The 16137-nt window shown below is 32.2% G+C and overlaps 1 protein-coding gene across 4 annotated transcripts in view; it reads left to right on the top strand.

Moving 5' to 3' along the window:
* The window catches only part of Ptp99A (Protein tyrosine phosphatase 99A), a 217263-nt gene that overhangs the window by 101688 nt on the left and 99438 nt on the right, over positions 1-16137 (top strand). For all 4 annotated transcript variants that reach the window (XM_066391188.1, XM_066391189.1, XM_066391190.1 and 1 more), the window contains exon 4: positions 5152-5187. In XM_066391188.1, the coding sequence (XP_066247285.1) occupies positions 5152-5187 (36 nt within the window). The remainder of the gene's footprint in view (positions 1-5151; positions 5188-16137) is intronic.

A 16137-nucleotide genomic window follows, 5' to 3' on the forward strand; every position in this document is an offset into this window, starting at 1 on the left:
GTGTCGGTCTGGATGTATTTATTATACCGAATGGATATTTTTTGTTAAAAGTCGTTTAAACGGTTGTCCAATGTTCTGTTTGAGCACATTATTTGTTTACGATATTTTAGCATTTCCCCAAAAACTTTTTTGACGAAAACTTATATAATCTATTAAGTGGAAGTCACTGTTCTAAAGGAGCTAAACCCTTTAGGAATATCGCCTTGCTGATAAAGAATTATTTAAAAGGAAACAAAATCTCACCGTTTCAACGCTTAATAATAATTTATTTTGCTAGCGAGTTGGGTCTCCGACCAAGGCGATAAAAACCTAGAAAGTTTACAGAAAGTTTCACTTAGACCAGCTTTAGCTTGCACGATAATACGTAAAAAAATGTGAAACTTCTAGTTAAGATTTCCGCTACGCAGCATGATTATACTAACCGCAGTTGTCACTCTTTTATTAAAGATTAATTTATAGGCATAAAAACTCTTAAGGTAAGCGCTTGGATAAGAACGAATTTTTTTCATAACATACACATAAAATGGCACATGAATTAATATAGGCCCAAAAATTAAGATCCTACAAATGTATATTTTTTTAATAAACATAAAAATTTTAAAAGAAAATATTAACTGTTAACTTTCTCAATAAGAATATAATAGTTTTACTAAAAAATGATTCATTGAATTTTTTTTAATAACTTTAAAATAATATTTTGCAGGTAATTTAGAATAATATTGTTTTTTTTTTATCGACAATAATAATCGTTCATTTGTAAATAAACTAATAACTAAATATTTGTTCAAATTTTCTACAAAAAATCCAATGTTCTATAGTTAAGTACGTGTTTCAAATGGGAACAGTGATTGGGTCATATTAAAAATTATTAATAAGAATTGTATCTATAGGAAGATTCTTAACGGAATCTTTTGATAACGTCTGATATTTGACTTAAAACAAATTGATATAAAATAGTTTATTAAACATTTTTTGTCTCGAAACTACTCCCCCTATTTTTGAAACGTAATTTCTTAAGTTTTCATTTATTTCCATGGTTTGCACTAATGCAAGGTTCGTTTCTTCGAATTTCGGATAGTTTGTTTTCATGCTTTTTTGCTTTGTGAAAGCCAAGAAGTCAGAGTCAAAAAATTGTAATATCTTGGCCTTGAAATGTTCCAAATGGTCAGCATAATAATAAGCTGCATCTTTAAGTACTACAAGTATTAAACCTGGCAGTCTGTCTCGAAACATTTGAATTCTCAAAGTAGCTTTCAAAAAACTTTCTTTCCAGTTTTTTTCAAATTATTTACTAAACGAAGATATGATCAAATAGCTCTTATTACACGATTTTAACCCATGTACTAAACGTGGAAAATTGATTCAATATTCATACAAAAAACTTTTAAATTTAAATATAACTTTAGCATATATGCAGGTGCAATATTAACAATATTGTTTCACTTGGAACAAAACTCGGCAATACAAAAAAAATTAACAAGCACGTCGAGATATTCTAATTCATGAATGAATATATTCGAAATTACTATACCATTAAAAAATAACGTATGGCAGATTTGCTAGAAACCTTTGCGCTTTATTTATTATTAATAATTACGCTATATTTTTTCGCATTTCAAGAAATTTAAAATGGACAGCTTTAACAATAAATTCAACCTTTTCAAGAGGATTCCCGTCTTAAAAGGTGACAGAATTTTAACGAGCTTTCCTATAGGAGGCCTGTGCTGATCTGTATGAATTTTTCTATTAAAATCCCACAGCTAATCGTTAAAGCCAAATTGGATATTTCATATTTTAAATTGCCTTAACTGGGAAGATAGGGGAAGCCTCAATAAGGATTTGATTCAAAGAAAACAATGTCGAGTTTAAAGGTTAATGGAAAGTCTCCTAGAGGTTCAAATAAGAATGACCAATAAAATTGCTTTTGAAGGGTTTTCTGAAGAAAGGCGAGCAAAAATTAAGTTACACGATTCGAGAAGATATCTGCTTGCTTAACTATGCATGTTTAAAGGCGTAAAATGGTGGAGCAAAATTCAAAAATATACTTATTTGATTTCACTGAATCTTTCTTTGTTATTAATAGTTTTTATGAGTGAGTTTGTCCTCTAATGAGCTTCAAAATTAATTTTTTTGAACAAAAATTTCGAAGCATAGGTAATTTTTCTTCATTTAGAGACGCAATTATGAAGATATTGGTTACCTTCTCTTATTTTAAAATTTGCCGTTTAAGGATTTGGATTCTACATCGATCTTAGATATTCAAATAACTTAATCAAAAACCAATTCAAAATCGATTTTTAAGAATATGATAGAAAACTGACTTCGAAACAAAAAGTTTTCATCTTTTTTCCACTAACTTGAGATTACCCCGGAAATGAGTTTTCTTCCATTATTTTTTATAATTTTTTTTTCGTTTTAGAATATAAGTAAATTATAAGTAAGTAGTATTTTGATATTCTATTCTTTAACTTGCATCGATTCTAAAGTTTTTCAAAAACGTGTCAGAATTTTTCGTACTTTTCGAAATATCATGAGCGATTTGTTTTTAAGTGAAATTTACGGAGTATGAAAGAAATGTGTATTTTTTAACCTCCCTGTATAATTTTGCTATTTCTGATTGGCCTCGAAATTCTGTTCTTATGTTATCATATTCCAGTTTTCAACAGCTAACGTCGAGATAATGTCGTTTAAAATATGGCAGATGTTGAATTTTTAAAGGTCATAACATCAAAACAATTTGAGTTGCAAGGAAGCGGCTTTTACACATCTTTTATCTTTTTTAGGGGAATTAAACAGCTGCTTTGACGTCTCTCAAAATGTTTTTATTTTTCTGTAAAATTTTAATGTGTTTTTTGTATTATATTCTGCACAGTAAAATGAGAAAATAAATTTTAAATCAAATTTACTGCCTTTATTTTAAATACACTAATTATCTCGACTGGAAATTGCGTTAAATTATTATTCAAACTATATTGAAGCGAACCTACTAATTCAGGAGAACGCCTCAATACCTAGGTTTCAATCAATCCATTTCTGTCGTGCTATTAGAGACGTACAGGCCTTAATTCTACATGAATGTGTAAGCGTGAATATGAAATTTTTAACGTCGTTGATTGCTCAAAAAATTTCTTTGTGTGATTTCATTGGACAATAATTTAATTTTCCCTCTCACATGTTCTTATAAAATCGGAGCCGGTGAGAGCATGAATGAAATTTTTTGAGCAATCAACGTCATTAAATGTAATATGTAAATTTGAATTATGACTCTTTTTTATTATTGAAATGCTGCAGACATATGATCAGTATAATTGGTAGTAAAATTGGCTTCTGCTTTATTAAAATGAAAGAAATAAAAATTCGAAATTTATACTATCATAAATTTATGGATTCGATAAATAAAACATTCTTCAATGGTACAACTTACAGCTGATATCTAAATGCAAAAAACTAAAATTAATAATAAAAAACTTCTTTCCAAATTTAAGTTCTTTAGTGTGTAAATTCATGGCTTTATCGTTGCATCGGTGATACAGGGTAAGCACATAAAGTTACCTGTTGAAAGTTTGAAGTTGAAAATTACATGTATTAAAATAATGGGTTGTCAGCTAAAAAAAGGGTTGCCTACAGATATTGTTATAACAGGGGTTAATTATTTTTACACCTGCATCTGTTTAACAAAAATTTTATACCATTTTCTTTTGTGTTTCTCCATTTTTTCACAATCCATCCCCAATATTTAGAAAAAATTATAGAAAAAATTTAAAAAAACTCATCGTCAATACATTAACTAAATTCTACCAAAAATAATTTTAAATGTAGAACTTCCAAGAGACTTTAGCTCAGCCCCTAATAAAGGATAACGAACTGCAACTTTGCTAATCAAACCTATAGTTTCATTTTAGGGGCAAAATGAATTTTGATTACTATTTTAGTAAGCATGGTTGTTTGCTTTCAAGTTTCTAGCTGAAATTGGTTCGTAAGCTTCGTAGAAATTCTACAATTACCTCCTAAACATACGATTAATATTAAAAGCTTTCCGGAAGAGGACTGCCATATAGTTTTACCCTCAGTGTGGTGGAGGAAAATAAACTGAAGGTGAAGTAACGTAATAGATGGGATTAAATTGTTGCCCAACTTTCAAAAAAGGTCTTGTTGATAAACAAGATACAGCTTAGGTTTTTTCCAAATTGTTTTAACGAGAATTTTATGGAGGATAATGAAATTCGATTGAGGACAGTAATTGTTAAATAGGAGCGTCTTTTTGGCAAAACTTTACAAGTGGTCGAAAAAGCCGACAAAACCGTTTCATTAGTCTCCAGCTTGCAATTATTAACCGAGCAAGTGGAAAAGCCGGCCAATTACTATTGTTAGTGCAGATTCAATAGCCGGACACACGAGCTGATCTTTTTGAAGCATGGTTTGCTCGATGAGTATCCTTGAATTATGTAATCGTCAAAGCGTGTTTTATAAAAGGTGATAGCTAGTTTGGATAAGCCCTAAGAAAATGGAACGATAATAATTGAGGGGCCACACGAATCCTTTAATACGGCACAAGTTACCATATTACTGAGGTTCTCCTTAAACGAAAGTTTTAGGTCATTTTGATTTTTTAAGCTCATTATCTGTTTTTTTGCTACAGTATAATATGCTAAAGCACCTTGTCGCAAATGAAAAATTTCGTTCAAAACTTCTCTTTTGATGTACATGTATATTAATAACTTATTCGTTAGTTTTATCACTATATTATTAATTTAAATTTCATACACAAACCAACTAATACGCATTACGAAATTATTAAGTTAAAATTGCTTTTTGCCTGAGTTGTGTGAAGCTTGGGAGCATTAATTTGAAAAGTTTGAGTTAAAAGCTTTGTTATTAGTTTGAATCGTTACTAACTGTTTAACGTGTCGGTAGGTAGATAAATAGATACATGTTTTAAATTTTTCGTGTATTAAGTATTGCAGTGAGCCATGAGGCATTGGAGTTTATGTTATTATTAAATTTCCGTTTTGACAAATTTCCCAGATAAAATAATTAATTCGACAAGCTCACATTTCAAAAATTGGATTCATTTATCACGTGACTATTTTCGCAAAAAATTGATGATGGTTTTATGCTAAGCGCCCTATTAACTTTTTTCTTATTTTTCAGGAAGCACCAAGAGCGTCCAGACCTCGACGAGGAAAAGTAAGTTTTAATCGATAGCATTTTAGTAGGGCGACTAAAGTAAGATAAATATGATTCCACAAGGCATCTTACTTTATTAGACGTTTGTCAAAGGGCAACATTCAGGGAAAATAAAAATCTGTGTTTAAGGACCGAGAATCAGGGCGATAAAATAGAATTGCAAGTGTAACTATCTTCTAAGATATACCACATATCGTGATAGTGTCCTTAAAATTGGAAACTATTCTTTTACATGGGATTTGTCCGGAAAGAAATTGCAACCTTTTTGAAGATAAAATGGAAAACTCTCGTATATTTTAACGAGGACTTTAGTCTGTGACACAATATATCATTTTCTGAAGCACGATTTTTTGAAATAAAGGATACCCTCACGACGAGAAATGCAGGACTTTGCTCGATGTGGGATAAAACCTGAATTCAAGGGAACACGCTCGATACCCGGCTACATACTTTACATTTGTATAGTCGAAATATTAAAATTTCTGCGCTGCATCAAAAAATACTATCGACAATCATTTGAGAGAGGAGAAAGCTACTGAGCTATAGCCCCTATATTTCACTCGCGTACAAAAATTGAAGCAAATCAATACTGAGGGAGCTTTGGCAACAAAACGAATTTGCCTTTCTACAGGGTGTCCTGAAATCATTGTAGTTAGCGTAAGATGCTAGACAATGAAAAATTGAACATTTCTTATTCATTTTTTTTATTCTTAACTATTTTCATATTTGCAAGTTTCACATAGATTTTCAACTACACGCTTGAAATTGGTCCCAAGGGAGTATTTGAATTCCACACACTTATTTTAAATCTGTGTTCTAAGTTAGTTAATTGGGGGTCCGACAATGGTATAGAAGTTTGGGTACAAGAAGGAAATATCGACTGAAAAATTATTTTACAAAGATCTTAAAAACCGTAAGCGATACAATATTTTATGCAGTACAAATTGGAAAAAATCTTTCAGTTATACGAATTAACAAAAAATTAGATGATATTTTTTACCTTAGAGCATATATAGTTTATAAATAAATGTGTGATAGTTAAAAATACTCTTGGGCACCATTGATGTTCGTAGTTCAAAAGATGTTAGATATACGGTGTCTGGCAATAGTTCGTCAACCTTCACTACCTGGAAAAGTTAATTTAAAGGTAACACACTATTGCCAGACCTTCCTTCGGCCTTTAAAATGCATGCCTGCATGCCCCTGTTTTTAACGTACATCAACGCAAAATTTTTCTACTGTAAACAACTTTTATAGCACTAAGCAAACATACTCTAAAAATCATTGGCCTATTTTCCAGCGATTTTTAAATTTTTAAAATTTTTAGGATGGTAGTTATTTTAATAAAATTAAAACTTGTACTTCATGGTTTTTACTAACTTTAAATCCATATTCTTCAAATTGATACCTTCAATATCATCGCCATCCAAATTTCATTCATGGCCATGGAATATTAGACGTTCCTTTCAGCCATCCAAACTTTAAAGGGACTTCTGAAGGAGAAGATGTTTAGAAAAATTCAGTTTCTGTAGGTCCAATCACTCATGCGCATAAAAAAATTGGTTCAGAGCGAAGATTTCCAAAGGTCTTTGAAGCTTCAATTTGGTCTTCGAGACAATATTATATTTTTGATTTAGATCAAAAGACGTATAGATTAAAATACAAATTGATTTTTACTATAAGTAGGCATTGTAGAGAAATATTATCACATATATAAAGTGAAAAATATATACTTTTTAAATGTTTTTCTAATCGAATGGAAATTAAGTAATTAATTTTCGATTTAATTTATTTCTCTTAAAGTATTGAAGGAAATAAAATACAATTTATAGGAATTCTAACCAAGAAGCCCGAGATGTACCATAATTTGGAGTAGCAAGAGTAAAGTAAGAAACCCATATCATAGTTTTAGACCACCCTGTATGTTAAAATATTTTCTTAAAAGAGCTCGTTCCATACAGTGTAGGTCGACATTCAAACCAAATTCCTATCCGTATTAGGTTTCAATCTATCGAAACCAGACGCAGTATTGCGGAACATGTATTTCTAATTTACCAAATAAAAAAATTCCTAAAATTCCTGTAAAATGGAAAAAACAAATTTTTATTGTATTATGCATGTTTAGCTAAATCGCTCTTATTTTTGACTCCCAAGCACGCTGTACTTATTTACACAAATGATACTGTAGCGCCTTGAATATCGCCATAACGAACTTTTTTCCCCTTTTTTTCTTTTATTTTGTTTAAGCATGACGCCCCATACATAAGTGCGGGTTGTTGGAACGATGGAATTGCACACTATCCTCAGTTAAAACTAAATGGGAATAATATTGACCCTTTACTAAGGCTCCGGGTGAACACCCTTGTTAACGTTTCAGTAATAGGATAAGAAATAATTGCTATAAAAACAAAAATGAACAGAACTAAAGTGTATGAAATGCGAGTATGTAAAATATACCAAACACTCTGAAAATTCCTTGTCTCAATTGCTAAAGAATGACAGTTTTTAATATAATTTTTTTCTGACTTTTCACCATTTCAAATATTTTACATGCTCACATTCTATGCGCTTTACTTCCGTTAATATACGTTTTTATAATAATATTTTCTTAGGTTCTAGAGACCATATTTGGCACCGGGATGTCGACAAGAGTCTTCGCCCGAGCCTTTACTAAGGAGCGAATGTTAATCTCAGTGAGCTTTAATTGAGAATAGTGTACAACCCCTATTTGTGTATAAGGTATATTCCCAAGCAAAAAAACAGAAAAAATTAACAATCCGCCTCAGACGCATAGAAGATATTTCGAACTTTTTCCCCGCTTATATGAATTTTCCACGAGGAACTCTGCCTGCAATCTAATTTTTAGTAGAAACAAGATATCTTGAACATATTAATTATGTCCTGTATTTTATATTAAGTATCCTCGTATTCTCTCCCAACATCAAAGCACACAAGCGAAAATAAGCCAGACTTGAGTTTTGATTAAATATCAACGCAAATATAATCTGCTTAAATATTTTATTGGGAGCCTTCGGATTATATATATTCGAATAAACATCTGAGATTTCGTCTATCTCTTAAATCTCCTACAGGATTCTTGCTTTCGAGGTTTTTCACCAGGGCGTCTTCAATTCAGTTTATTCGGTATGTAATTTTCCTAAATGATACACCGGTTTACTTAATCAAATTATGCGACCCCTTTCAAGCTCAGTAGTTCGGGGTAAATTTGCACTTCTTTCTATTCTGGACACACTCCTTTGCGAAAAAAAACACACATAAAATAGAGCACATCCAACCGTAATAAACAGATGTAGCCGCAATGAAAATCGTCCGCTCTGGAAATTCTGCGAAATCAATTTTTTTATTCTACTCGTTGTTTCTATTGTTAATTATACACATTTCTTGTTCCAATTGCCTCTAAAATATGACGATAAAATCAGTGAAAGTGTTTCAGATAGAATATCAAATTTGTGTGATTATCAGGAATATTGAGTATTAGACATAATTCCGGTTTCTGCTTTCGTCGTCTAAAGACAAAAGCACATATATTTCCCCTCGAATTTATTTAATGCAATATCAGCGAGGAAAAGCCAATGTTCCCCACTTCCAATAATGCTGGCTTTGAGGTGACTTCTTATTTAACTTCCTTTACTGGCTTCTCTTCTAAAGGAGGAATTGTGTTTCTTTGAAATATAAAGCACCGCCGGTAATGACTAGGCAGTCGTTACTATAAAACTTTAAATACTATCTTTAAGTAGCTACGTAATCCTCCAAGTTATTTTGCGTTAATTGGACGTCTACGTCCTCAAAGGAGAACTGAATCCGCACAATTCTCCACACGTTTCCATTACAATCCTTCCGAACTGATTGTCTCTCAATTTCATGGACGAATTGCATTGGTTTTTTTCAAATATTTTTTGTCCAGCTCGTTGCTCCTTTATTATGCAGGCCACATTCAATGGGCTTCAGCGATATATTTTATTATGCACTCGCTCTCTCTTATTTGTACAGCGTTGCATGAGTAATCGAGTTCTTGCTCCCTTCAAATTTTTGTTGGAGCGAAAGCCACGAATAGAAATGTTGTCATCATTAATTGGTTCATTTCCTTCCATGCTATTTATCACCCAGAAATTGTGGTTATATCGTGGGAGATTCCGGTAAAACTCCTATATAAGAAAAGTTATGCTGATTATTCATTTTCATCGTTTTCAATAGAGTTTCTTAATTGCATCGGTTTGTTGGAACTCGTTGCTCCTTTATCATGCAGATTTCAGCGATATACAGGGTGGTTCATAATTAATTGCTGTAATTTCAGGAAGTGATTTCCGTTCGCATTTTTTCTTCTCCCCTCCTACAATGTGCTGTTTGCCGCACACTTGACTGAACGGATATGTAAGCGATTCCGGTTAGATGAACGGATATGGATTTCCTCTCATTTGATTGATCGGTTCAAATCTAACCCGTGATATGAAAACCGATTAATGACAGCTCGCATTTCTATTGACCCGACGCATCTCGTATAATCTCGCATTAGCAACAACGACAATTTGTAATCGACTAATGAGTGAAGGGTTTTTCTTTATAATTTTACTAGTTGTATGCGAATTGATAAACATCAAATTTGAGGTGTGCAATGTTTATGTATGGAGATAACTTTTGGATATCCAATATTTCAATCTCTGACTGAATTGAAAATCCGCTCAGATTGAGCAGAGTGCCGTTTAAATCGAAAGTAGAAGTATTTAAAAATTTTATAAATTTTTGGTTTTTCGCCGTGCAGTCGATGAAAAAATGGAACTTACACGTATATATATTAATGGCTCTATATTAACTAGCGCGCGTTCCTATTACCCATGGTTAAAATGTCTCGAAAATTAATCACCGTCATTAAAACACTTTTTCTTTAAATAGGTATTAATAGGTCATGAACTCTAACAGCATACAGAAAATGCGAAAATTTCTCTCCGTATTATAAATAAGAACTATATCCTGCCCCGAGTTCTTCCCCCATTGCACGTTAAAAATGAGCGCCGTAACATTAAGAGATTAATAATCAAAAAATTTTTCCAGTTAAATTAAAAAAATTATAGTTAAAATAGGTACTCGTAAAAAATAACTAGTTGTGGAGGCTCCAACGTGAGGAAAGTCTCGAAAGTCAAATAATAAAATTCGTAAAAATTACACGCAAACTCTTTTAGATAAATTCAAGTAGCGCATATGATGAATATAAGCAGGCATACGATATGATGAACAATGGAATTTAACTTCGTGGAATTAAAATTACACCATGTCTTATTTGGAAAAAGTAAGTTGCGGCTCTCTATTGCGACTTTATAAGGAATTAAACTCCAAATGTTACAAAATGTACATTATTTAGTAGGGTACTCCTGTCGTTAAGCCATAAATGTTTTCTTTTTTATAAAATTTCCACAAAATAAAATAAATCCAGTGACTTGTTTAAGAGAAAGACTCTGTATAATCATGCATACAAATATATTTGTTATATATAGTTAGTAGTCAAAAGATGTAAGCGATTTTGGTTTTTGTGAACGGATTGGATTTTATAAATTTTTGCACGAATTCCAGCTTTGGTAATAGCCGGATATTTTATTTATTTATTTTTCCCTTATTTAAACTATTATTGGTGGTAGAAAAAATAAATTCAACAACTCAGATGCAGGGGTAGTATGCATATAAAGAAGTATTTGCTGATGCTTCAAGTATCTACTTTGCATGAGAAGTACTTGTTGCATCAACAAAGTATTTACTTCAGTTAAATATAGTAACTTTCGTATAACTTCCACTTATAGGATGTAGGAGATACTCGATTTTAAGTAAAGTATCATGCCCCCAGATAATTTTTCATGTGCCCGTAGTTTATTTATCAGGTGTCTATAGTTAGTAGTATCCTAACATATGTATAGCCTATACCCGTAGTATTTGTACATAGTAGCAGATACTCCACTTTAAGTAATATGTAGTAGTATTCTCTAGGTGGAATCACTAATTTGTTTTTAGTTTTTCGCGAAAACGAAGTAAGCTAAAACAATAAGTCAAGGCACGAAGGAAAGTTGTTTTTTAAATCATTTAGTCTAATAAAACATTAAAACCAAAAATAAGTGCTGTACAGATATTTTTTACGATAATCTTTGTCAAGTAATCCTCTGCGACGTCACGAGAATTACTATTTTAAATCTAGTCATATCAAAATGGGCCCTTTACTGCTACCAACAAGTACAGCAAATTTCATGAAAATCTCTAAGACTTTGATTTCATTAATAATATACCGATTTTTTTCGAAAACAAAGAAGGTTAGTACACACGTTTATAAAAAAAAAATCTCCATAAAATATAAAAGGGAATCCCGTCCTGAAATTGAAATAATAAATTATGAAATACCCTGTACATATTTTATCATGCACTCGCTCCTTCTTATTCGTAAAGTGTTGATCAGTAACTGAGTTTTTGTTTTCTTAAAATTTTTGTTGGAGCTAGCCTTGGTGAGCTACGAATAATAATGTTGCGATCACCAATTTCTTTCACTAATTATCTTCTTCCTTTCCAATTATCACCAAAAAAGTATGTGATTATATCGTGTATGATTTCGACGGAATCCTAAGTCCATACTAATTATTCACTTTGATAGTTTTCAAAAATATCTATAGGTAGAAATGTGACCTCGTATCCTAGAAACTAAGAAAGTAAAATACATATACGCTTTCTTAAATGTTTTAATAAAAAGAATTTGAAAAAGTTTCTAAATTTATTACCTAAAATTAGTTGGCATCCATATGTATTATTATGATAATGTACAATAAACTACCTGTATTCGCTTACATGCACTACTTGTAAAGATTTAATATATTCCTGCATTCTCTTAAAAAGGTCTAGCAGTAAGAATATACACCATTCTGTTTATTGGTAAATTGATTCCCTTTGGGAAAAGAGGAACCTTCTATTCACTTCCGAAATTTTTGTGTGGCAGTAAAAATGATCCCTACTGTACGCGAGTGTTAACAGGAGCCTCAGAAAGTAATACAAAGCTGAAATAAAGTAAACCTAAAGATCTACATTCTGCAGCTTCATCAACGATTAAAAAATAAGGGGAAATATTTTTGAAATTAATTTATTATGATTTAAACAAAGTCGATTTTCGGAAACCGTGAAGTACATCTAGCCACGAGCTGACTTATATTGCGATTCGTTAACGAGTGATGCAGTTAGACAAATTGCAACTTTATGTTAATCTCATTAACCGGTTATAACAAAGCATATGGTATATAAGGGGATTTTGAGTATTTAATTAGTTAATAGATTAAGCCTCGTTATAGTGTCTGTCTTGACTCATCTATTTCACTGCTGCATATCAACATCAACATTTTCATATTTTCGAAAATGTTCTAAAGTGACATCTCCACATAATACCGGCGATAAGACTGGGATAAATAATTTCTGAGTTTTTTCTGCCATCACCATTTTTAGGAAGATATTATGAATGATGTTGAAGAACGTTTTGTTGGATTATCTCAGTTAAGATTTCTTTAGTCCCTAGGAGCACGGTTTTCTATCGGGTAAATCAACGTTTAAGGCCAACAGATCCATGTTTTCAGGTTAGTTCAGGTTGTCGCAGATATGAAAGTTGGTCAACATGTTCCTATATCTCTTTTCGAAATCTCCAAGAGTTTTAATCGTGTCAATCGCAACTTACTAGTCAGTGAATTGGCGATTTCTACTCTATCACAATCCTTTTCGTCATTTTTTAGATCTTACTTAACAAATCGTTGTTAGTGTTTAGAAGTGCGTAGTAATGTATTTTCACATCTAACTATATAATATGACACACAACAGTGAATAGTTCTTCATCTTCTTTTCTTTCTTCTACAAAGACTCGACTGCATTCGTCCAGTCTGCTGACTTCTCTTTGTTCGCCGATAACATCGTTGTTCTGTAGTGGTTCCCCGGAATAGGACCTGACCGACTTAATTTCGACAACTATGCAGAGGGTCACAAGCTGGTTTAAATTCAAATTCACTTGCTTTATTTGATGTTGACTCTAGTCCGCCGGTATAAATCAAATACGACCACAAGTCATAAAGAGATGCACATACAATTCCTCAAAATACATATTCTATAAACAACAAAATTGTGGATATTTGCAGTATATAAACGTAGGGAGTTTGGAAACAAACAGTACACAAATTGACTACAGTAATTGCTATGGACGTTACCTTCTAGATATTCCATAATGGAATGGCAGACTTCCTGAATAAAAAAGCTTTTTAACATTATTTTAAATTGCTGCCTGTTTTTATATTCTCGGAGTTTGTTAAATAGTTTTGGTCCAATATAAGTTATGGACGTCTCAAATTTTGAAGTTCTATCTGAAACATTAGATATGATGGCAATTCTCAATTTCACGTTAGATAGGAATGATAAGTTGAGTTTTTGAAGTGTGTTCCCTTAAGTATATTATTATTCTATGCATATAGTGTGGAGGAAATACCGACATCTTCCTCCATACAAAATACGGTCTGCAGTTATCTTGAATCTTTGAATTTAAATTTTAGGCAAATAATTCGCTTTTCAACTAATAGAACCTATCCTTCATCTACTACATTCCCCATAGCATGATATTGTAATTTGTAAGCGAATAATAAGTGTGTTTTTTCACTTTTTTCCGGAGAAGGGTGCATTGTAGCTTACTTTCCGAGAGTGGGCCCTGCATCTGAAGTTCACACATATGATCATGTCAGTATTAGGTATGAAATTATTGTTGAAACTATTTTTTAGCGTCAGAAATTCATCACTGAACAGCGTGATATTTTTGGAATCGCTGCTGGTACATAAGATTAAACAAAATGTCCATTAACTTCGGCTGAGTTTGAATCAGATACCCCTACTTTTGTTCAAACTGCAAAGATATACCGATTCGTTAGATCTATCGTGGTACCCTTCTTGATAAAGTTAAGATTGATACTAGAAGCTAGGAGATGTTGGAAGATTATTATCAGGATCACATTCTCGACCAGACACCATTGCAGGTGCAAACCGAAGGTAGTGGACTTTTTTTTATTTTTAATTATCGTTCTTGAAACCGAAAATACTTTGCTCTTCATCAAATTACATGTATTTAATAAAATTTTTATTAAATTATATGTATTTTTCTCACATAAGCCGCCTGTACATACATGAAACAAGGGAAACGATGTGCTGCAGGAGTTCGTCCCGAGTATCCTCTATGACTACCAGTGAAGTATCATAGGCGGTTCAAACGTTATGAAGCAAGCCATTGATAAACAAAAAAAAAAGGGTCGCAGGACGAACTCCTGAGGAACCCCGATGTTGATATTTTGCATTTAATTTTTTAATCACTAGAAACCTGAACATACAAGTTCCTGCTGGTCAAATATGATCTAATTAATTGAAATATATTGACTCTTGTGCCGTGGATGCGGAGTTCGTCGCAAATAAAATCTATATTCAAGCTATCAAACGCTCGGGACAAATAAAAAGAAGTTCCGAGGCATGTTTTCCCTCATTTAGATGTTTATAAACTGTATTCATAAATTGACATGCGTCCCCTTAGATTGATCGGCTTAAGCGAAACCCATCCGGGTGGGTGTCAAAACTGCCTTTTTGTTGAGGAATGGTACCAAACTGTCGTAATAAACTCTCTCAAAAAATTTTAATTCGGTATTAAGAGCAGTAATAGGGTTACAGTTTTCAGCATCTACATCTGACCTTTTTGGAATATTAATGTAACTTTCTCAGTTTTAATTGAACAAGGAAAACACCATTTTGGTATCAGAGATTAATAAGATATCTTCAAGATTCAGCAATAGACAATTTTATGTCTTTCAATATTTTTGCTGATATGCACTTTGCATCCAGATTATTTTTTAATATTTGATGTAATTTCAACTATTTCGTTGCTGTTGCACCAAAGAAAATAAAAACTTTTTCCACTTGCCTGACTGTGTGCATTGGTGTGATTTTCCTTATGGAAAACTTTTTCTTAACGGTTAATGCATTACGGTAACAAAGTAATATTCAAAATAGTCATCAGCATTTTTATCACCGGATATCTTTAGTTATTATTTTCTATTTATTATACAGGATGGCGCACCGAAAAGTTTCCACTCAGATTTTTTCTTCTTATAAAAGAATAAATGAAAACATGTTCGGACACGTAAACCTTAGTTTTCAGGGGGACACATTTTTTATATATTTGCATTCTTCCTGCTCTAACTATCACGAAAGAATGGCTGCCACCTTTAAAATCTTAAACGGAAAGGAAAGGAGGGGGTAGTGATGTCTTATTTTAAAAAGAATTGGATTCCCTTTGTTATGGGACCTTTCTCGTATTATTTGATCAATAAATAAAATACACAAAAAAGGGTGTTAATAATAGTGAAACAATTTCAAACCTTTCTTTAAACATATACGTCATTTTAATCTGTAATTATTGAAAAAACAAGAACTTGTTATTCTCACTGTGTCTTTGACCTTTACGTGAAACAAACTAATAATAACAGGTTTTTCAAAATATCAAGTGAAATTCTAAAATACTGTTATTAATACCCTTTTTTGTACATTTTATTTATCGACCAGATAATACGAGGAAGGTCCCATAACAAAGAGAATTCAATTTCCTCTAAAATAAGATATGACTCGTCCCCCCCTTTTTCCATTTAAGATTTTAAGGGTGACAGCCACCCCTTCGTATAGGTTGAAGCAGAGCGGGTGTAAATCTGTAAAAAGTGTGTCCCCCTGACAACTAAGAGTTACGTGTCCGAGCCTATTTTCATTTATTTGTTTACAAGAAAAAACCTGAGTGGAAACTTTTTGGTACATCACCCTGTATATTATTTAATAATATACTATAGTTATATTATTCGCATCATCGTTTAACACGATATCCCCCCCACCAGACGCAATGATTATTGGACC

This window comes from Euwallacea similis, chromosome 6 (genome assembly GCF_039881205.1).
Source record: "Euwallacea similis isolate ESF13 chromosome 6, ESF131.1, whole genome shotgun sequence".
NCBI classification, from domain to species: Eukaryota; Metazoa; Arthropoda; class Insecta; order Coleoptera; family Curculionidae; genus Euwallacea; species Euwallacea similis.